Consider the following 22,540-nt stretch of genomic DNA (forward strand, 5'->3'; position numbering starts at 1 on the left):
ACTGAGTGTGTCCTGTCTCTACATAGACAGCAATGCTGGTTTGTTTGGTCTCTGCATTAAGAGACCGGAGCTGATTGACTCTTGGGCTTGCTCTCACCCTACAACTAGAGCTCAGAACTAACTGACTGAGGGTCTTGCTCTTGCTCTGTTTCAAGAGGACAGGGCGAATCAACCACTGTGTTTGCTCAGTCTTTGGTTGAAGAGTTTAGGGCTACTTGTCACCTACATGGGCTTGGAGCCTTTTCACAAGAGTACAGAGACCATAGACCAATGGTCACCAACCAGTAGATCCTGACTGGTTTGGCCAGGAAGCTATCAAGTGCTGGCACTTCAGTTGCCCCTGCACCCACTGTCATGCTGCTCCTGCCCTCTCCCTGGGAGCTGCCCCCCACCTCCCAGAGCCTCCTGCTTGCTATGCAGGGTGTGGGAGGAAGAAGAGGGATAACACCGATGTCAGGGCGTCCCTCCTTCCCCCACTCCTGTACCCTAGCTCGACACAGAGAGAAGGGGATGGAGGGAGCTTGACAATGCAAATCTCCATCACTGTCACACAGTGTGTGTCTGTCATTGTCACAAACTCACACTGTCCTTCCCTCTCAGCTCCCAACCCAACATATACATAGGTGGTGGTTGTTACTACTTTTACTGCTTGCAAAGTGTGTTAGTTTTGGTTTTTGACTGTCCCTACCCTGCACCTCCTCCTGCACCCAATCGCTTGCCCCTGATGCGAGTCCCCCTGCACCCAAACTCCTTCCCATAGCTTGTATCCTGAAACCCCTCCTAGACCCCAATCCCCCACCCTGGGCTAAGCCCAGAGCCTCTCCCACCATCCCAACCCCTTTGCTCAAGACCAGAGCCTGCACCCCTACCCCAGCCTGGTGAAAGTGAGTGAGGCTGGGGGACAAAGTGGGGATGGAGTGAGCAGTGTGAGGCCTTGGAGAAGGGGTGGAGCAGAGGCAGGGCCTCGAAGAAGGGGCGGGAAGGAGGTGGGGCAAGGGTATTTGGGTTTGAGGTAGATATTACATTGCATTTAAATTGAGAAAGTGATCTTGTGGTTAAAAAGGTTGGAGACCATTGCCATAGACTAATCTGTGTGTAACGTCTTCGTGCAGGGTCTGGGGGCTGTACGCTGTTGGCTGTTTAGCTCGTGAGCTGTACTGGGATGCTATTCATAATGCTAATTCCCCTGACAGTAGACAGCAACCTGACAGTGCTGAGAAGTAGGGTAGCCTCCCTTTGACCCAAAGGGGAAGGAACAACTGTGCCACCATCACCACAGTAACAAAAACAAATCTACATTTGTAAGTTGCACTTTCACAATGAAGAGGTTGCACGGATGTATTTGTATGAGGTAAATTGAAAAATAAAATTTATTTTGTTTAAACAGTGCAAATATTTGAAATAAAAAATAATATGAAGTGAGCATGGTTTACTTCGTTTTCTATGTTGTAATTAAAATCAATATATTGAAAATATAGAAGAACATCCAAAATTAATACAGTTCAATTTGTATTCTGTTGTTTAATAGTGCAATTACAACTGTTCTTAATTATTTTGATCCCAATTATTTTTTTGAGTTAATCACACAAGATGATAATGATTAATCAATGGTCCCAGTCAAAATCCAACTTAGAATATAGTTGCAGAATTCCTCTACAAGTGCTTCTTCATGCCTCTTCATTCTCCTCTGCAACATCTTGGTGCGTATTTTTTCTTGGTACACTTGACAGGCTGATTGCTCTGTAGTTCTTGCACTCACTTTTACTGCCTTTTTTATGTGGATTGGTACTATTACCACTTTCCCCCATTCACTTGACACTTGCTATCATTTGTAAATTTTATTGATGAGCTTGTCTATCGCCTCTTCAGTGTGTCTGCATCTCCTTGCAGTAGCTCTGCAGTTAGGTTGTCACTTCCTGGTATCTTTTTCTTTTTCAGACTTACTATCAAGACCTTTATTGTTTCTTCTAAGAATTCTGGCATCTGCTCTCTTGCTTGTGCTGGGTATCTTGTTCAAAACCGTTTCATCGACTGTATTCTGCATTTTGCACTTTTAAAAAAATATTCTTTCCAGTGTTTATTTTATGCTGCTTTGTCCTCAGATATTTGTTTGCATTTGCTTTTCACTGCTCAGCTCTTCAGCTTATGTACTCCACTCGTTTATCTTACCTTGGATTCAACCCATGTCATGTTTTTCTTTGCATATTTTTCTGCTTCTTTGTGTTGTTCGCCTATCTGGTTGTTTGCTTTCTGTTTTATCCCTCTGTTTTAGACTGCTGTACTATGCTTTGACTTTCACCTTCATTTTGGTTCTCATTTGGCTTTGTATGCTTGTCACTCAGCGCCACCACTTCATGTGTTATCCACTTTGGTTTCTTCATTTTGGCCTTGTAGTTCAGCTCTTGTTCATCTATTCTTGTAATAACCCTCCCTTTTCCTTCCAGTGTTCTGTATCTCTTCAGCATTCACTTTTTCTTTCTTGAAAGATATGAAATTTCTTCTGCATGACTTCTTTATATTCTTTCTCAATATCTGTCTCTTTCAATCTGTCCTTTTCTTGGTACTTTTGTTGATTGCTCTCAGCCCCCAGCTCATTAATATCAGCATTAATTATGATTTGCACGAGCACCATTTCCATCTCTAATTCAGGAATATGTCTATCATGGTCTTTGTTTGTCCATCACATATCCAAGTCAGCTTCCTCTGTGGCTTTTTTTGTTGAAATAATTGTTCTTTATCACTTGAGTGTTGCTTAAGCTATCAAATTTCTTCCTTTCTCATCCTCTTCACTCTGTTCAAATCTGCCTGTCAAATGTTATACCTCTACTGTTCTGTATACTGGGAGATCTGTAACCTCTCTGTTTCCTTAGTGAGATCATTCATGTTTGAGAACATAACGGAATGTCCTCACACAGTTAAATTTACAGGGCTTCATTCATTTGGGAGGCACAGGGTGGAGTGATTTAAATAAGTGGTTTTCAAACTTTTTAGTCTGCATTCCCCTTTCCAGTAATGTGGTCTACAGGATACCCTGTCAGAGATAAGATCATAACATACCTATGATTAGATTGCCAAGTGTTACTTATTAAAATACATTGTTTTCCGTTACAGGATTTTTCTTGCATATCCCCTGATGACAGCTCATCAGTGCGTTTAAGTACCTTGGTCTGAAAATTACAGATTTAAATCCAAGTGACTTATAAAATTAATGATGTAAGGATTTATTTTAAGTTACTTTCCTAAAGTAAAAGTGATTGTTATTGGTTGTGACCAATAAAACATACTGACTTTGCAACTAAATATCATATTTAGTGTAAAAACTATATTACAGTAAAACTCCAATAGTCTAGCATGCAATGAGTCACAAGGCAGCAGCTGAACTGAGTGAAACCTGACAGGACTGAGTCAGTCTGCCACTGGCTTTGTGTGACGCTGGACAGTGCGTGTGCTATAATAAAAAGGGTTAAAAACACTTTATACACAGTATATACTGGGTGGGTGGGTGGGTCGGTTGGTCGGACGCAGATCGCCCGTACCTGGCTCTTCCGGGTTACAATCTACTCGTCACGGGCGAGTAGATTGTATCATTTGTCGAGCTGTGTGTGTGTGTGTGTGTGTGTGTGTGTGTGTGTGTGTGTGTGTGTGTAAAAAACCATCTTATAGTACCTCCTCCTGATAGTCTGGCATATCCGATAATCTGGCACCACCTAGGTCCCAAAGGTTACGGATTATCGGAAGTCTACTGTACTTTTTGTTAAGCGAGAAGATACAATAAACCTAATCATGTTTTAGCAGTTACATAGCTTATTATACATGTATTCAGTTTCTTAATTTTTGCATTTTTAGAATGTTAGAAAGTGGTGAATGATGCGTTCCTTATTTACAAAATATAGTGGCTTTTTTTACTTGTGATTTGTCAACCCCTGTTTGGATGGAACCTGTTGTTCAATGACAAATATGCAACATTATGCAGCATTTAAATTGTTTATTCTTTAAATAAAACTGCCTTTAAATATGCTAGATACATAAGAAAACAGTTACTCTAAATATAGTTTTTATTTAATATTAAGTTATTTAAAGAAAGAAAATCTAAATAGTGAATTGAACTGATTGTTTCCGTCACCACCTTCAGGATTGTAGAATTACTAGAACTCCTCTTCAAACCTAGTTTTTATTAATAGTTTGGAAGAGGAAAACTGAGATTTCTTGATCTTTTGTCTCACAATTAGTATCACAGAAATAATTGAATAAATGGAAATTAAGAGAATATTTTCTTTGCATGAGCAGAAAAAGCTACTGGTGTCAAAGGCTTCAATAAAACGATTCCATGTGTTTAGACAGTAACCTTGTCCAATAGAGTGATTTGACTTTCTTTAAAACTTTGATGGCAAGCGTGTACTGTTAAATATTTTTAAAATAGATTATAGTAAGTTTAGGCCTTCACATAGGTTGTCAGAATGCGAATTTTAGTTTTTAATGTTTGTTTAAAATACATTTAATTTAAATAAAATCTTATTTCACAATAGTTTTAAAATCAATGTTATCCCTGTAGGGAAGAATGAAGCAGAGGACTATGATTTAAAATATTTAGGGCTTGATAGAATCCTTTCATTTAGGAAAAATGTATTTGGAACTCTTCGAGAAATAAAGGAATAGTCATTTTGTACATAAGTGTATCAAATTCAGTTAATATCACAAATTGCAACCAGGAACCTATGGTACTTGTTCTGAAATAAAAATACTTGAGTCATTTTTGAGTCAGCTGGACTAGTACAATTAATCCAAACTCCTTGGTAATTATCCATTATTCTAGTGAACATCTGCAAGTACGGTTTATGAAGCTATATGGAGACTTGGGAGTAGATAGTCCTGTCTGCTGTTGCTGACTATGCCGTTGACTCACTCTGTGGCTCTCGAGAAGTCTCATAACCTCCCTGTGTCTCCCCAAACTCCTAAAATCTGGTTAGTTAGTATTATATAATTTAAAATTCATTAGCAGGCAAATCACCAAAATAAATTGCCATATTATGAACCTTCAAATCATGTACTGATATTTTTTACCATAACTTTGTAAATTTTTTCTGTGTAAATTGAAATCCTCTGTGATAAATGGTCGTTGCATTGATGACTTTCTGGACCTGAAGTTTTAACTTCACACTTTCTAGGCTTTGAAATAGGGATGTAAATTGGTTAACTGGTTAACCTATAAGCCTCACCCTTAATAGTGAATCTTACTGGTTCAGCTTAACTGGTAGGGGCTTGAGCAGCTCTCCATCCCCACCCTCTCAAATATACTGCATTTCAGTATATTTTTCTCTTTCTGATTGCCCTTAAGGCAAAACAAATCTATTTAAAAATAATGTATACAGTACAATATAATGTAATGTGAAATGTGGCAGTATGTAGCATAGCAGCTTTTAAGTATTGCCTAATGTTTTGCTTTGTTCTCTTTTGTGCCACCAGTGTCGGATATAGGGCAAGGCGAGCAGGGTGGCCACCTGGGCCCCGTGCTTCGCGAAATTGTGCTGCTCTGGGCCCCGCAAAATCCTCATCTGTCCCTGTGTGCCACAATGTATGTTAGCATAGGATACTTGGTTTAATGCTGAAGTACATAAGAACGGCCGTACTGGGTCAGATCAAAGGTCCATCTAGCCCAATAGCCTGTCTGCCGACAGTGGCCAGCACCAGCTGCCCCAGGGAGGGTGGACTGAAGACAGTGATCAAGCAATTTGTCTCCTGCCATCCTTCTCCAGCCTCTGACAAACAAAGGCCAGGGACACCATTTCTATCCCCTGGTTAATAGCATTTTATGGACCTAACCTCCATTAAATTATCTAGCTTCTCTTTAAACTCTGTTATAGTCCTAGCCTTCACAGCCTCCTCTGGCAAGGAGTTCCACAGGTTGACTACACGTTGTGTGAAGAACTTTCATTTATTAGTTTTAAACCTGCTACTCATTAATTTCATTTGGTGTTCTCTAGTTCTTCTATTATGGGAACTAATTAAGAACTTTTCTTTATTCACCCTCTCCAGACCACTCATGATTTTATATACTTCTATCATATCCCCCCTCAGTCTCCTCTTTTCTAAACTGAAAAGTCCCAGTTGCTTTAACCTCTCTTCATAAGGGACCCGTTCCAAACCCCCTAATCATTTTAGTTGCCCTTTTCTGAACCCTTTCCAAGGCCAAAATATCTTTTTTGAGGTGAGGAGACCCCATCTGTACACAGTATTCAAGATGTGGGCGTACCATAGTTTTATATAGGGGTAGTAAGATATTCTGTGTCTTATTTTCTATCCCTTTCTTAAAAATTCCTAGCATCCTATTTGCCTTTTTGACCGCCGCTGCACACTGTGTGGAAGTTTTCAGAGAACTATCCACGATAGCTCCAAGAACTCTTTCCTGATCAGTCATAGCCAGATTCACCCCCATCATACTGTACGTATAGTTGGGGTTATTTTTCTCGACGTACATTACTTTACACTTATCCACATTACATTTCATTTGTCATTTTGTTGCCCAATCACTCAATTTGGTGAGATCTTTTTGGAGTCCCTCACAGTCTGCTTCTGTCTTGACTATCCTAGCTTGGTATCATCTGCAAACTTTACCACCTCACTGCTTATCCCTTTCTACAGGTCATTTATGAATAAGTTGAAAAGGATTTTCATATTGTAACATATTGAAGTCTTAGACCATGTTTGAATTACGGAGATAAGCTCAGTAGTGCAAGTATTTACAATTAATATTTGTAGTGGTAATGGTATACTGTAGTCGAAATGGTATCACAAAGTCTGAGTTAACCACCATAATTGCTGGTTGGTCAAAACCCTATATACTTGTATATAAAAGACAGAAAGACAGCCCATCCTCTTAAGTTATCCAAGGAAGACCACTGTCAGCTGACAGTCAGAGCTCCCTATATCTGTCCCTTAAGACCGGCTGAAGTTCTTTTATATTGTGCTTGGTTCTGTTACAGCAACTGAAGGAGGCAGGTTAAAGCTTAAACAGTTACAGGTTTATTAAAGAAGCTTATAAATCATATGATTACAATGGCTATTGCTCTATTTCTTAACTACTAGCAAAATATAGATACTGCTAGCAAAATATAGATCTTAAAAATGGTTACAAAGAAGATAAAGATAGAAAAATAGAAATAATGGTACCAAGTAACAGCTTACTCTTTCTGTACACTTAAGACAGAGGACCACATCCAGGTACAATTTTTACCCCCTTCTGTGCCTCTCGACTCCAGCATGTCAGGCCAGGGCCGGTCCCTCAATTCCTAGGAAAGACGAAAATACGAGGTGGGCGTCCCCATAGAACCTCGGGAGGTCAAACACCTAACCCGACCAGCAGGTAGAGGGTAGAATGACACTCAAAGTGAGTGTGTGCTGGGCCCATCTTATATACTCATGGGGTCATGTATTTCTCTTGCTTGTCTGTAATGCCAATTGATGCTGGTCTGTCTGCTGTGAGACCAGTTCTTACAAGGGAGTTGTGAACTTAATTTACACTTGTAAGAGAGATAACTAAATTGGAATTACTGGGGATTCTTTTCTCAGTGGGAAATTCCTCTTCCAGGGACTGTGTGTGTGTTCGAATCAACATAGGTGCCAGCCGGTGGCAGTCTCACATATCCTGATCTCTCCTCATATCTATGTTTCAGCTTCTCAGGATCAGATGAGCCAGCATAGACTATGCCTATTTTATTGCTCCTTCTCTGTCCTGTATGCTTTAGGAAGGCAAATAAGATGGATGTGATGGAGGCGGGCTGTCTGGCCACAACCACCGTGAGGCTTTTTAAAAAAAACAAAAAAAAAACAAAAAACCCCAGAGTAATTGCTTTGGCTGTAGATTGGGGTGGCCAGCCTTTGGCTTGTGAGCCACATGTGGCTCTTGAAAGAAAAAATTGCGGCTCCCGCACCCACGGCTCTTAAAGGGGCAGCATGTTTTTGTCTGAAAGAGACAGAGCTGGAGTTGCGGCATCCCAGGCAGATTTCAAAATGGCTGCCTTAAAAGGGCAGTGCCTGCTCTTAAAAAGGTAAACTTGTTTTTTTTTTTCCTCAACAATATTTTCACTCGGCTCTTTACGCTGTATCCACCTCTATTTTGGCTCTTTGTCTGTAACAGGTTGGCCACCCCTGCTGTAGATCATGTAATGTTCATCTACTCTTAGGCTTACTTGTAGCCATGTTTCTCTGATACTATTGAGGTGACTGTCAGGGTGGTAGTTTAGAGGTGTACTACTTGCTTAAAAGAGAGCTATGAAAAGGGAGGATTGAGGAGAAGCAATGTAGGTAATTCATGGTGCTGCCCAGTCCTAAGAAGAAATTGGGTATCCAGGAGTCCTTTAACTGTCCCTTACAAATGTGGCTACTGGGGCTGTAAATTGACCTGCGTTCACGTCTGCGATTAACACAGGACGGGATTACCATGTTACAATTAACGCATTAATCTCAGGCGTTAATGCTGTGTTGCCTCTTTGAAGTGCTGCTACAACATTTCAAAGGGGCAGCACAAGCAGAGCCAGGGATCAGCTGGAGTGCCCAGCTGATCCCCAGCTCCTAATGCGCTGCCCCCCTTTAAAGCTCCAAAATGGCACTTCAAAGGGGCAGCGCAAGTGCCACTACGGTGCCTTAAAGGGGCAGTGTTGCATGGAGCCCTGGGTCAGCTGGGAACTCCAGCTGATCCTGGGCTCCATGCAACACTGCCCTGTTGAAACACTGCAATGACGTTTCAAAGGGGAGTTGCGCGCGATTAATCGTGGTTTAATTTTTTTAATTGCGATTAAAATTTTTAATCACTTGACAGCCCTAGTGACTACTGATCACCTTTCAAAGGGTGATGTACTGTGACTGTTGCCTAGCTCCATGGTGTGCCCTTTTTGGTTAGGGAGGGAATAAAATAATTTAGGTGGTGGTGAGATACTGTAGTAATGGGGTCGATAAGAACCTAGCTAGTTAGAAATGGTGTGAGGGATAACAGGGACAATAGAAATTGGTTGTAGTTTTGACACTTAAACAGAGTAAGCATGATGTGAGAAATGGAGAAGAAATGAGAAAAGGGGAAGGCTCTCTTCAACCTTCACTTTCTTTTTCCTGTCCTTCTCTCCTTCCCTCTCCCTCATTTTTTTTGTTTGTTTGTTCTTCTCTCTTAACTTTAGAATACTTATTTGAACTAACCACGTAGTGAGATGGGCCTAACAGAAGGCCACCCAGATACTAAAATGGAAGAGTAATTAGGACTTGTGCTTTGGCAACAGCAAATCTTACCGGGTTAATATAATTGCAATTGTATTAACCATAACTAATAATCATTTATTATGAGCTATGTCAAGGCAGAAATTTTACCTGCTTTTAATAATAAAAAATGGCTTTAATGGAAAAACTAATTTTAACTATGAAAGCTATGTTTTGAAAGGTTTCATAGTGGCCAAGGAGTATGTTTTATCCCAGTGGACTAAATTATATTTTGTTGAACTTTTGGTAGCACCTGGGAATGAAGTAGGCTTTAGATTCTAATTCTGCCCAAAAGTCCTTTGCTTGAGGCCATTCCTGTAATTTTGACAAAGTATTTATTTTTAAGGCTGTTTGCCGTGTGAGAGTGTTTTATAGGGAATGCCAGATTGCATAATTGCAGAGAAATATTTCATGGCAAGAGTGCAGTTTAGGAACTTGACAAATAAGTCTAAGTACTGGTGATGAATTGTACCCTTGGTTTTGTTTTTGTTTTTTTCACTAGCTGCTTTTTTTATGTATTTTACATTCAAATAATTTTAAAAGTATTTTATTTTAAACTATTTAAACAGATGTAGCATTAAAAAAGCTTTGCAATACTACTGCTCAGGTTTACAGAGGCATTTTACTTAATTCATTTGTACTGAACCTACACTTGTTGCATAAGCTTTCAGGTGCATTATGTGTGACTAAACCAGGGGTCACCAACCCACTGATTGCGATCAACTGGTTGATCCTGGAGCTTTTGCTGGTCGATTGCAATCTCTAGGCCGCTGAAGGCCAAGAGCGCAGTATGGCTCAGACAGGTTGCCTGTTGACTGCAAGCTCATCTGCATGCTCCTTTGGGACGGGGGCCAGTATGTCTCTACAAGCTGCCTGCACCCGCAGCTTACAGTGACTGACTACTGGCCAATGGGAGCTCTGAAAACAGTGCTGGGGGCAGGGGACAAGCCTGTAGCCAGCCTGTTCTGAGAGCAGCATGGAGTCACGGCAGTCAGGCAACCTATCTGAGCCTTATTGCATTGCCAGCCAGGAGCTGTTTGTGATAAGTGTCTGCTCCTGGCTAGAGCCTGCACCCCCTCCTTTATCCCTGTCCCAGCCCTGACCCCCTCCTAGAGCTAGCACACCAACACTCTGCCCCAACCTGGAGCTTCCCCCCAAAGCCAGCACCCCCTTCTCCACCCTGACACTCTGCCCCAGCCTGAAGTCCCCTCTTGCATGCAGACTCCTTCCTAGAGGTTTCAGCCCCCACCTAAGCATTAGATAGATTAAACTCTCTTGTGTCCAGTTTTTGAGATATGGAAAAATCCATGGACAGTATCCTTGGGTAAGTGAAACAAACATGTACTTACATTCTCCCTACTCCTTCTCTCTTCCCCCTCCCCCAGTGATAGCTAATAGCCAGCACAGAGAACTACCTCCAGACATAATAATTAAAAATGTTGGGTACACAAGGGTTTCTGCATGCCATGTATGAGTATTAATATTTAAAAGAAAAACCCAAACATATGTATGTGTCCTATGCATGCAGTCCAACAGGACTTTCACTATGGCTTAAGTAGCACCATTGGTATGAGGAGTAACTGCTGCTTGTTGACAGTGATTATACTGGATACATTGAATTGCCTTCCCTCATTTCCAGCTGTACAATTACAGTTCGAGATTATAGGAAATTGCCGAATTAGCTCAGTTTCCTAATTTAAGCAGATACTTACTGTGATGGGAGGACGTCACATAAGACCCCTTGTGAGTGCCGACAAAGCTATTGCCACTTACTTTCCTTCTCCCTGGGGCTTCTCACCACCTGTCCTGAGGGGCCAGCTCTGCTGGTCTCCCCCAGCCGAGGCCCTGAGCTGAGATCAATGTCTCCCCAAGAAGCAGCGCAGACACCGAACCTCTTTAGGTTCAAAGAGAATGCAGTTTTGGGCCCAGCTTTCTGGGATACCTCTCCCCACATGGGATCAGAACCTCAAATGAATTATTTAGGTAAGCCCCATTTAATAATGAAGGGGGGAATGCACCCTGATTCCCCCACCCCGCGGTAACAGTTATTTACACTGGGCTTGATAACAAATAAAAATAATTTTATTAAGTACGAGCAGTAGGATTTAAGTGGTTATAAGAGAGAACAGGCAGATCAAAGTAGATTACAAACTCAAAATAACAGAAAATGCTTAGCTAATTCTGACACTGAAACCGCAGTGCAAACTGTTACAAACTCACCCTAACACTGTTTCTTTTCCAGTTAAGCCTTGAAACCAGGGAAATCTCCTCTTCTCCTGATGTGTTAGCCAGAGACCCTCGACTCCTACTTTCCTATTTTTTTTAGAGATTCTCTTTTTGCATGGGAAGTCACCTGGCGAGTTGGGGTGGACGTCTGACTTCCCCAGGCCAGCCACTGCTAAGACTTAAGGACAAAAGGCTATTTGCATATGATTGCCCAGACATCGAGGCCTCTCAGCAGTGGAATCACCCTTGATAGCTTTCCATTTACACATTTAAAATCCATAAACCATTCCATACTCCATATGTCTAATTTTTCCACACAAGAATGATATATACACCTGTCATGGCTCAATTCCCCAACCTGACACACAGAGTGCAGAGTTGGGGAGCCGCCTAGTAGAATAAACTCTGTAAAAACCTGTGTGTCTGACTCAGAGACAAACTTGTCCCGTCTCAATCTCCCTGAGATCCAAAAAGATAGACTGATTCGCTCGCTGCCACCACCCCAGTGAGTAAAAGAAAATATAAAATAAATCCTTTTCCAGTGAATAGATCACTTGGGAATCCCCTCCCTAACACAAAGCTTCCTCCCCTCACCCTAACCTCTGTTTTGCTTGGAGTTGGGAAAATAAACGGGGAATCCACAGAGAACAATGGACTCTGCACCTCCTGGATGATTTAGGCACATAGGCTTAAAGACCCAACAACCAATCAATACCAGTTAATCAAAACAAAAGGGAAAACACTTTTATATCAAAACAAAACTACTGTTGCAAGCGTAGTACAGGCAGTCCCTGACTTACGCGGATCCGACTTACGTCGGATCCGCACTTACGAACGGGGCTTTCTCACCCCGGAAGTCGGGGTGAGAGAGCCCCATTTGTAAGCTGCTCCGGTGCCCCTGGTCTGCTGGAGACCGTCTCCAGCAGACCAGGGGCACCGGGCGGGTCCCCGTGCTTCTGAGGCTTTGCCAGAGCAAAGCCTCAGAGGCGCGGGGAACCGCCGCTGCTGCCGCTTCAATCTGGGTGCCTATGGTCTGCTGGGGACCGTCCCCAGCAGACCACAGGCACCCAGATTGAAGCGGCAGCAGCGGCGGTTCCCCGCACCTCTGAGGCTTTGCTCTGGCAAAGCCTCAGAGGCGCGGGACCCCCCCGCGGCTGCGGCTTCAGTCCGGGAGCCTGTGGTCTGCTGGGGACCGTCCCCAGCAGACCACAGGCTCCCGGACTGAAGCCGCAGCCGCGGGGGGGTCCCGCGCCTCTGAGGCTTTGCCAGAGCAAAGCCTCAGAGGCGCGGCACCCCGCTGCCGCTGCGGCTCTGCTCCCCGTGTCCCTGGTCTGCTGGGGGGGGGGAGCGCAGCTAGTGTGCCCCCCCCCCCAGCAGACCAGGCTTTTGTTTTGGACTCTGGGGCAGAGCAGCTGGGGCGCTGCCGATTGGTCCTGCAGCGCCCGCTCTGGGCACTACTGGACCAACCCGGCAGCACCCCAGCTGATCTGCCCCAGGTCCTGATTCAGCGGCTGCTGGTCAGTTTCAGCAGCGGCTGAATCAGGACACCTGGGGCAGAGCAGATGGGGTGCTGCTGGGTTGCTCCAGTAGTGCTGAGGAGCGGCGCTACTGGAGCAACCCAGCAGCACCCCAGCTGCTCTGCCCCAGGCGTCCCCAAGTCAGCTTCTGCTGAAACTGACCAGCGCTGACTACAGGAAGCCCCAGGCAGAGTTGCTCTGCCCCGGGCTTCCTGGAATCAGCTGCTGATCAGTTTCAGCAGCAGCTGACTTGGGGACGCCTGGGGTTCTTAAGTTGATTCTGTATGTAAGTCAGAACTGGCGGTCAGTTTCAGCAGTGTCTGAATCTGGACGCCAGTTCCGACTTACATACAGATTCAACTTAAGAACAAACCTACAGTCCCTATCTTGTACGTAACCCGGGGACTGCCTGTCCATGACTGGGTGTTAAAAAGCCATGGAGTGAAGTAGACTTGGGAAATCCCTGGGTAGTAATCCTTAGTTACAAAGAGAAAAACCATTAATCAGCTCAGACATGATTTCCAAATGTCCAAACAAGGAAAACAATAAAACCTGATGGACTAACACATTTCAAGAAGTCCAGTTCTGGGAAAACCTGTTTCCCTCCATAGCTGGAAAAAACTGCTCTGATCTCAAACAAAGAAGAGAGAAAGAAACCCCCTCTCTCTCGGTTTGAAATTCCTATCTGCATTTCATTGGCTGACTGCCGAAGCTCCCTCCCTCAGGTGCATCTCCAGTTGCTTAACCCTTTCCTCACTTCAAGTAAGTCAAATTCTCCTTAGCAACTCCTATTTATGACAACACCAAAATAAGATAAACATGAAGATTGATAGTTTACATGAGATAATTTGCCCAAAGCATCTTTGAGTTATGCATATTTATGTCCATAAGTCCATTTAATATAGCATGAGGGAGGCAGTGGAGTCTGTTACATGCACCAGTTTAAAAAGAACAATATACTAAAATGCCAGCATTCCTCTGGGGTCAGGGTTAAGGTTATATTGAGTGTGAACCAGCAATATTCTATTTTTTTTGTAAGATTGAGGGGTTCCCCTCCCCCTTGAAACAGTAACAACTATTTCTGGCCAATGGGGGGGGAGGAGGGAAATCTTAATTGAGCATTTCCTAGATTTCTAGTGTTTGAATTTGGTGCTGCTTCTTTGCGTGGTTGCTATGTACATTCCAATTTAGGTGTGTGCGTGCCACATGCACAGTTGCTAGAAAGTTTTTACCCTATCAGGATACTGTAGGTTGGTAGGGGTGACCCCTAGAGTGGTGCCAGTATGCCCCTTCTCTGAGGCCCTGCCCCTGCTCACTCTGTCCTCCGTCCCTTTCACCAGGCGGAGGCAGAGGGTTGGGGATAGGGCAGGGGTTTGGGGGGTGAGGTTCATTACGGGTAGAGTTTCAGGATGTGGGCTCCAGTTGGGCCCTGCTTACCTCAGGTTGCTCCTGGGTGGTGGTGCATTGAGGCTAAGGCAGGCTCACCCCTGCCCTGGCCCTGCACCACTCTCCAAAGCAGCCAGCAAACTCTCTACATCCCAAACCCTGTTGTGACCCCTCTCTGCTCTGTGGACCTCTTGACATCAGCCCCCCCCCCCTGCATCTTGACATGAACCCCCCTCCTCACCCTCCACTGCCCTGCACAGTAAGCAGGAGGCTCCTGAGGAGGCAGCTCCAAGGCAAAGTGCAGGAGATGCACAGCAGTGGGGGGAGGGGCAGCTGAAGTGCCAGTATTTGATAGCCTCTTGGCCAAACCAGTCGGGATCCCCTGTTAGAGGCGCCAAGATCTACCAGTAGATCCTGATCTACTGGTTGTTACCGCTGCCTTAGCTTATATTGTTGACAGTTCTTTCAAGTGTGAAGTAGTTGTCAATTAAGTGTTAAGTTTGTTGTGGGGACACCTGTTGTTTTTCCACACTTGGGGGCTGGGCTCCCTGACTTCAAGCGGTGCAGACAGTACGTGAAGTTTATGCCTACAGGTGATCCACACCACTCCTGCCTTAAGTGTTTGGGAGTGGCCCATTTAGCAGATAAGTGCAAGATTTGCAGAGCCTTTATTTCAAGAATGTAAAGGGAGAGAGCATTCCAAAATCTCTTAATGGAGGCTTCCCTGGATCTCCATCTGGCACCGCATACTACGGGGCTGGCATTCGCAGCTTCGTTGCGCAGAGCACTGACATTGGGTGCAGAGCATGCCAGCCCTGTGTAAAGAGTTAAACAAGCCATCCCAGCACTGACATTAGCCAAAGACTAGTTCCTGACAATAATCCCATTCTCTGGTGCAGAAAAAGAGACATTGGCCTCTCTCCCACCTATCTAGGGAAGTGATAGTATAGTCGATTAACCGATAAGCAAAAGCTTATAGGTTAATGCTATAGATGACACGCATTTCCCTCCCCCATGCTTGACAGTAAGTTTCTTGGCAGGCTGGCCAGCAGTGTAGCTCAGTTCTGGCTCACACTGGGTCCAAAACCTACTTCTGCTGAGGCTCTGAATTTAAAGTGTATCAGGAGCTAGGCAGGCAGCTGAGCTCAATTCCAGCTTGTGCTGGGTCCGGGAACTCAGATCCAACTTAGATGGGGGCTGCTGCCACCCCACACTGCTGCCTCTTTATCAGAGGCAGCAGCACTGGGCAACAGGCAGCTGATCCACAAGGGGAGCTGTTTTTTAAATTGGCTCCTCTCATGAACCAGCTCCTGCCTGACACCCTGCACTGCTGCCTCTAATACAGCAGCTGCTGGCCCCTCTTCTGGAGTCTATAGAATAGTTGACTCACCAATAAGAATTCATGAGGTTTCTCAACTATTCAATTAACTGATATTTAACATTCCTAGGCCAGTCCCACATTTTGAAAGCTAAAAAGCGTAAAGGGTCATGTCCAGAGTTGGAGCACCCTTCGAAACAGCCCGTCTGTTGACTCCGGCACCTCTGCTGGTCCTGTCGAATCTGGTGCAGGTGGGCTTCCTATCCCAGGAATATGAAGCAGCATGTGATCTGATTGAGCTAATGTTGGGCCAGTCAGTGTCACCGAGGAAGTCTTCTCTGGTCCGTCCGGCACCATTCCCAATACCGGGCCAAGTGCAGTTAAGGGAGAAGCCTCCCATGTTAAGAAGGTCACTTTCGCCTCAGCACCATTCATGGAGTTGGGACTGTTCACCTCAGCACCAGTGTGGTGAGGACTCCTGAAAAGGTGGAGTCTTTCCCAGTGGCACTATTCGGGAGAGACGATTTGCTTTGGCATCAGTACCAGGAGGGTTCCTGTACAAGGCGGTGTTATCCTGGTGACCTCACATCTTCGGAGAGGCCACTGGTGCAGTCTGGAGGCCCACCTTGTTGCAATGGCCAGGACCTGCCTAAGGGTGTTGGGGCACATGGTTTCCTGCACCCACGTGGTTTCCTTTTCTAGGCTCTGTCTCAGTCTGCTACAAATGTAGTTAGCCAGCGTGTACAAGCGGTTTCATCACCTTGTGGACAGTGTTAACCGTCCCACCATCAGTGATAGGTGCTGGATCCTCTGAATGTGGTGGCTAGACCCTCTGAATGTGTGCCAAGGGGTTCCATTCACCTCCCCTCAGCCCACCCTGACTTTAGTAACCAGAGCTTCAGACTTGGGGTGGAGAGTGCATTTGGGTGGTCTCAGGGCATCTGGTCGCAGGCAGAACGTGCCATGAACATTAATATAAAGGAACTCAGGGCTGTGAGATTAGCCTTTTTGGGCAAAATCAGGGGAAAGTGTGTCTTGGTTCACATCAACAGTGTGTCTGGTTTTATATCAACAGTAAATGGTTCTCGCTTTACTCCCCTGTGCAAGGAAGCAATTCCTGTAAGGGAGTTGTGCATGCACAACAAGACGCACTTGCTGGTGTCTTACCAGCTGGGGTCTCAGAACTCTGATGAACAACCTCAGCCGCTTGTTTCAAACTCATGAGTGGTCCCTCAGGTGGGAAGTTGTGCAATGGTTTTTCCAGAGATGGGGTCATCCCTGTTTGGATGTCTTTGCCACAAGGGTAAACAGGAAGTCCTGGGCCTTCTGTTCCTATCCCAGCAGCAGGAAGAGCTCCCTAGAGGAAGCACTTGGGAGGGGTCTCCTGTACTTGTCTTCCCCCCTTCCCTTTAATTCACAGGGTGCTGATGGAGGTTTGTGAAGACAGTGTGGACCTCATTCTCATAGCACCTGCCTGGCTTAGGCAACATTGGCATATAAGGCTGCACTAGCTCTCAGTGGTGCCTCCCATTCTCCTCCCCTTGCTCCTGGACTTCTTGTCCCATAGCTGCAGCACGTTGCTGCATCCCGACCTTTAGAACCCCTTTATATTGTTTTCTTTAAAGGTAAGGTTCAGTTGAGTCCCTGTCCTTCATTCCTCCCATTTTCGTGTGTCTCAAGATATTTTCCTACCAGTGTTCCATCCTAAACCTCACCTTACCCCTAGCAGATCCCTACATTCCTTGGATATCAGGTGTGCCTTAGCCATTTACCTTGAAAGTGCTAAGCTGTTCAGGAAGTCTAATCAATTGTTTGTTGCCGTAGCAGAGAGGATGAAGGTGCTACCTGTTATTGCCTGGAGGATATCCTCCTGGATCACTGTGTGTATTGGTACTACTTATGACTTAGCAAAGGTGCCAGCCCCTCAATTATTGGTCCATTTGACCCAGGCGCAGGCCTCATCAATGGTTTTCCTTGCTCATGTCCCCTTCCAAGATATTTGTTGAGTGGCCATGTAGTCCTTGGTATACACGTTTACGTCCCACTATGCCATCCAAGTCAGGCTAGGGAGGATGCTGTGTTTAGAAGGGCAGTGTTTCAAACTGCAGATCAGTGATCTCTGACCCCTCCACCAGATAGCAACTTGGGAATCCCCTAAAATGGAATGCACATGAGCAATCACTCGAAGACAAGACGGTTACCGTTTATAACTGGTGTTCTTGATGTTGCTCTTGTTTATTCCAAAACCCTCTCACTTCCCCTCCATTGGAGTCACTTGCAGCAAGAAGGAACTGAGGGAGGGGCAGTCGGCAGGGTGCTATACAGGCAGTCCCCGGGTTACATGGATCCGACTTACATCGGATCCCTACTTACAAACGGGGTGAGGCAACCCTGCACTAGCTGCTTCCCCCCAGCAGACCAGGGAGACGCGAAGCTAGCACCCCTCCCGAGCAGACCAGGGAGATGCGGAGCAGCTTTTCTCAGCAGACACATCAGCTTGAGAATAAAGGACTGAGGGAAGTGAGGTGTGGGAGAATAAAACTGAGCTCTGGAGAAATGTTTGGCTAGAGTTTCCCCTACAATATGTACCAGTTCCGACTTACATACAAATTCAACTTAAGAACAAACCTACAGTCCCTATCTTGTACGTAACCTGGGGACTGCCTGTATACTTAGCCATACTGGCATCACTCTAGGGCATCTCCACTGCTGACCTATGGTATCCTGCTAAGGTAACATTTCCTGCTAAGGTAAAAAGTGCACACTTCTAAATTGGAATCAACATGAGCAACACCTCTCAAAGGACATCGGTGACGAAAGGTAACCATCTTTTTGAAGTCCCATATTCTGGAAGGTGTTGAGAAGTGAAAGGCACTGTTGAGAGGGCAGCAGTTTTAGTGCCACCTTAGTGAAGAGTTCTGGTGTTTTTTGTGAGTAAGTTTATATAAATATTGGTAGAAACTATTACTAAATGGTGGAGTCTAAGAAAAGGCTATTGGCCTAATTATGGCTAGCCCCATAAATCTGCACAGGTTACAAGGGAAAGGCCTGGGGAAACTTCATTCCCTTCCCCTTCATGGCTTTGCGCAAGGGTTGGCTACTTTCCTGATAGGGAAGAGTACGGGAGCTGTACTGGAGAGGGACGCTAATAGGGTTAGTCACTTCAAAATGAGAAAGGACGATGCCTTTTCTTGAGCCAGAAATGACTGTACAGCCCTTTGAAATGTTGGTGGGAGCGCCTGATCCAGTCTTTGCTTCCTATAACATTCCCTGAGGAAACTTGCTGAGTCAAACAGATTCACGTTGTAGGCTACTACTTTTGTGTGGCACCTCTATTTCTGCTCTGCAAAAATGTGTTCTTTGACTTAAAACGACAATCTCTTCAAGATTTTAAAATATTGTAATTGCTATTTAATATTGCATAGCCCACGTTTAATAACAGATGTATTTTGGTGTCTCTAATTTTGTTTTCATTAGCCTGGACGCAACTCCCATAGTTAATCTGTTACATGTTCCTGAATGTTAGAATCCCCAAATATATAAGGCATATGTGTATTTCCATTTTCCAAAATGTTACATATTTCTCCCAGCATTGGTGCAAGTCAAATCAATCCTACACATTAAGAAAAAAATGGCCTTAGTTAATTTAGGTAAATAGCATTATCTGCAACAGCAGTAGGGGATTTTATTATCTGTTTAATTTTGTTTGAACTTATTTATCTTAAAAACTAACGTATGCTTATTTTTGTCTCTTAGATGTACTAATGAGAGTCTACGTACACTGCCACAGCAATGGTTGTACGGTGTTTTAGAAGAAATTAAATCTTGTGATCCTTCTTCTAAACTATGTGCAACTAGACGCAGTGCTGGAATTCCATTCTACATACAGGTACCTACTAACATTGCACCTCTAACTCCATATGGCTTCTTTCATTTTATTGTCACATCATTGTGAGGTATATAAATCCCTAAAAAGCATTAATGAGTTTGTGAGATTGACTTGTGTTTTTACTGATTTCACCCATTTTGGGTCAAATTATGCCCCTTCTTGATATTTTATCAACATAGATGCAGGCAGGGGGTCAGATTTTGTTCTAGTTTACGTTCATGCAAATTAGGATTACAAAATGGAAGTATAATTCACCCCGAGATGTGGATCTCTTGACTAGCATTTCTGGATGAGGAAAGTACATGAGATTTGTGGTTTTAATGTGGTATCTGTCAAATGTGTAATAATTTAGAGATTGTAAATATAGCTGTTGCATTGGGAAGAATATGCCTGTGTCACTTGAGTGTTCCGTTTCAGAGCTGAATAACAATTAAGTGACACTCACACAGAAGAATTTCCCTTTGCTACAGTATTTGATAGATTATATTTGTAATTGGGACATATGAGTCCAAGAACCTTTGTTCTTATGTTTCTAATTTACATTTGTACATTTTGTGATGACTTTTTTTGTTTCATATAACAAAATATGGTGAGTTGAGCAATTCAGCAATGTCGAAATTTTGGCTTTCAGAAGATGGGTCAAAGTTCGGAGAGGGGAGGAAAAATGTTGGGTTTTTTCATTTTTCTTCCTTTGTGTAAAATATTCCAGCTTGTACAGTGACAATAACTGATTTATCACTGAGTAATTGCTTTACTATTAACGCTGATTTTTTGTGAAAAAAGAATGATTGAGGGAGTCTGTATGGTGTTGGGAATTGTTTGCAAGCTTTTAGAGTCTTTCTCCTTTTGTTTCTGTTTCAAATTCAGCTCAGATTGATGGAGATAGTTGTAAGCACTTTCATCAACAAAACTAATTGTATGCATACATCTGCTTAAATCACCTCAGTGATTGAAAAATTGAAAAATATTCTTTAATACAAACTCAAATGATTTCAGATAGATCTGGTTGAAAATTTTTCAACCATGCTTTTTCTGTTGAAAAATTCTATTGTGGCATTTCATTTTGGGAAGTGAGGGATGGAGCTGGGAGTGGGGAAGAAATAAGACCAACTGACCAACCAAGATACCCCACCACACAATAGCTAGCTAGTAGGCTGGAAGATAGGGCACTCAATTAGGATGTGGAGATCACAGTTCCAGTCTTTGCTTTTCCTTATTCAAAGCAGTTAGTTGAACATGGGTCTTCTACATTCCATGCAAATCTGTGGTCAATGAGTAGTTGTTTATTTAAACAAAGTAGCATAGCTCCAGCAGGAAATACAGATAGACTGGCTATGGGGCTTGCTAGTTATTGTTGCTATTACAATCTTAACTGATGCATTTTCTGACTTTTTTGGTTCTTGTCATAATTGCTTACTAGATGATCATTCCAGAGGGAGAAGGTGTGTGACTGACTGTGTCTCTCTTTTTATGAAAAATTTCAAAAGGTCTTATTTTCTTGCGCATGGGAGCAAAACCGTTTTCAGAATCTTAAGTGTCTGTGTGGAATGGCATTATTTTCCAACCAGCCCTAGTCATGTATTTTTTTCAAATCAAAGCAAAACAGGATTAAAATTGAAACTGTTGTGCAAGTTTCCCTATGATGCTCAAGAGTGGTCAGAGGCTCTGTTGCAATATCTTAGATCTGTGTGAGAGAGAGAGAGCGATGGTAACTGGGTAGAACTAGAAGTTGATAACTAGAAATTATGAATAACTTACAACTTTTTACCCTGCCTTTAGGCTTTGTTGGCTTCGGAACCAAAGAAGAGTAAAACAAACTTACTGAAAATGACAATGAATGAGTTAATATCTTTGGCTGTACAAGTGAATGAATCACCAAACATAATTCCTCAGGTGAGAAGTAAAACATATAAGGGTGTTAGGAAACAAAGTTCTCAAAGTCCTCTGTCAACCATTTAAAGCATATCTAGTTTTATAAACACAGCAAGTGTTTAAAAAAAAATGAACTTTATCTATTTTTATAATCTACAAACATGCTAAAGTTGAATTTCTTGATGCATCCAGAAGTTGTGGCGTTATCGGACTTTTAATGCAAATGAATGAGACATGTACTGAACAAAAATCCTAAATATTATATTCTGACTCATTCAGTGATTTGATACTTCAGTCCCCCTTCAAGTGGGTTACAATATACTAAGTACCTTTTATTAAAATTATTGCTTTGTAATACTCCATAACACATATTTTTATGAAGCAAACTCCTATTCAGAGTAAATACATGATAGTTCTATTCAGTGTGTAGTATGGAACAATAATGACAATGCAATTGAAAAATGACTTGTTCATACTGAACAAATCTTCATACATAAACTTATATTTGTAAATTTTAAAACTAACTGGTCCAGTTTAAAATCAAACATAGTTATTTTTGAATATTACAGTAGCAGTATGTTAAAAACTTTTTAGCTTACTACAAATCTTGCTCAGCTAACATCAGTGTTTGTAATATTTAATTACTGTGCCAACTGGTACAAATTTATGTGGGTCCATCAAAGTCAATTTCAGTGATTGCCACCAGCTGAAGAGCTTGTGAGGTAAAAGAGAATACAATATATGCTGAGAGCCTGTATATTAATCTTAATTTAACATTGTCAAGTTTTTTCATAAATACCTGTTTTCTGTTGGCTTTTTGTGTGTGTTTTGTCTCATCTCTGAGGCCATGTTCTATACTATAAACTTCCATTGTTAACATACAGCTCCTGTGTTTAAAACATTGCTTGTGCACGTGCATACTTAGCTCTTTTTTGATTGTGATTGTGTGTACACACACACACACACACACACACACACACACACACACTCACCAAGACTGCTTGTATCAGTGCAGAGTGCAGTGAACCATGGGTAGGCATCATAGACTTATAGGACTGGAAGGGACCTGGAGAGGTCATTTGACCAGTC

General features: G+C 43.3%; 1 protein-coding gene across 2 annotated transcripts in view; it reads left to right on the forward strand.

Annotated features, from left to right (window-relative positions):
* THADA (THADA armadillo repeat containing) overlaps positions 1–22,540 on the forward strand; it is a 308,025-nt gene that overhangs the window by 62,988 nt on the left and 222,497 nt on the right. For both annotated transcript variants that reach the window (XM_075925431.1, XM_075925430.1), the window contains 2 exons: positions 19,447–19,579; positions 21,359–21,472. In XM_075925431.1, the coding sequence (XP_075781546.1) occupies positions 19,447–19,579; positions 21,359–21,472 (247 nt within the window). The remainder of the gene's footprint in view (positions 1–19,446; positions 19,580–21,358; positions 21,473–22,540) is intronic.

Source organism: Pelodiscus sinensis, chromosome 3 (assembly GCF_049634645.1).
Source record: "Pelodiscus sinensis isolate JC-2024 chromosome 3, ASM4963464v1, whole genome shotgun sequence".
Taxonomy (NCBI): Eukaryota; Metazoa; Chordata; order Testudines; family Trionychidae; genus Pelodiscus; species Pelodiscus sinensis.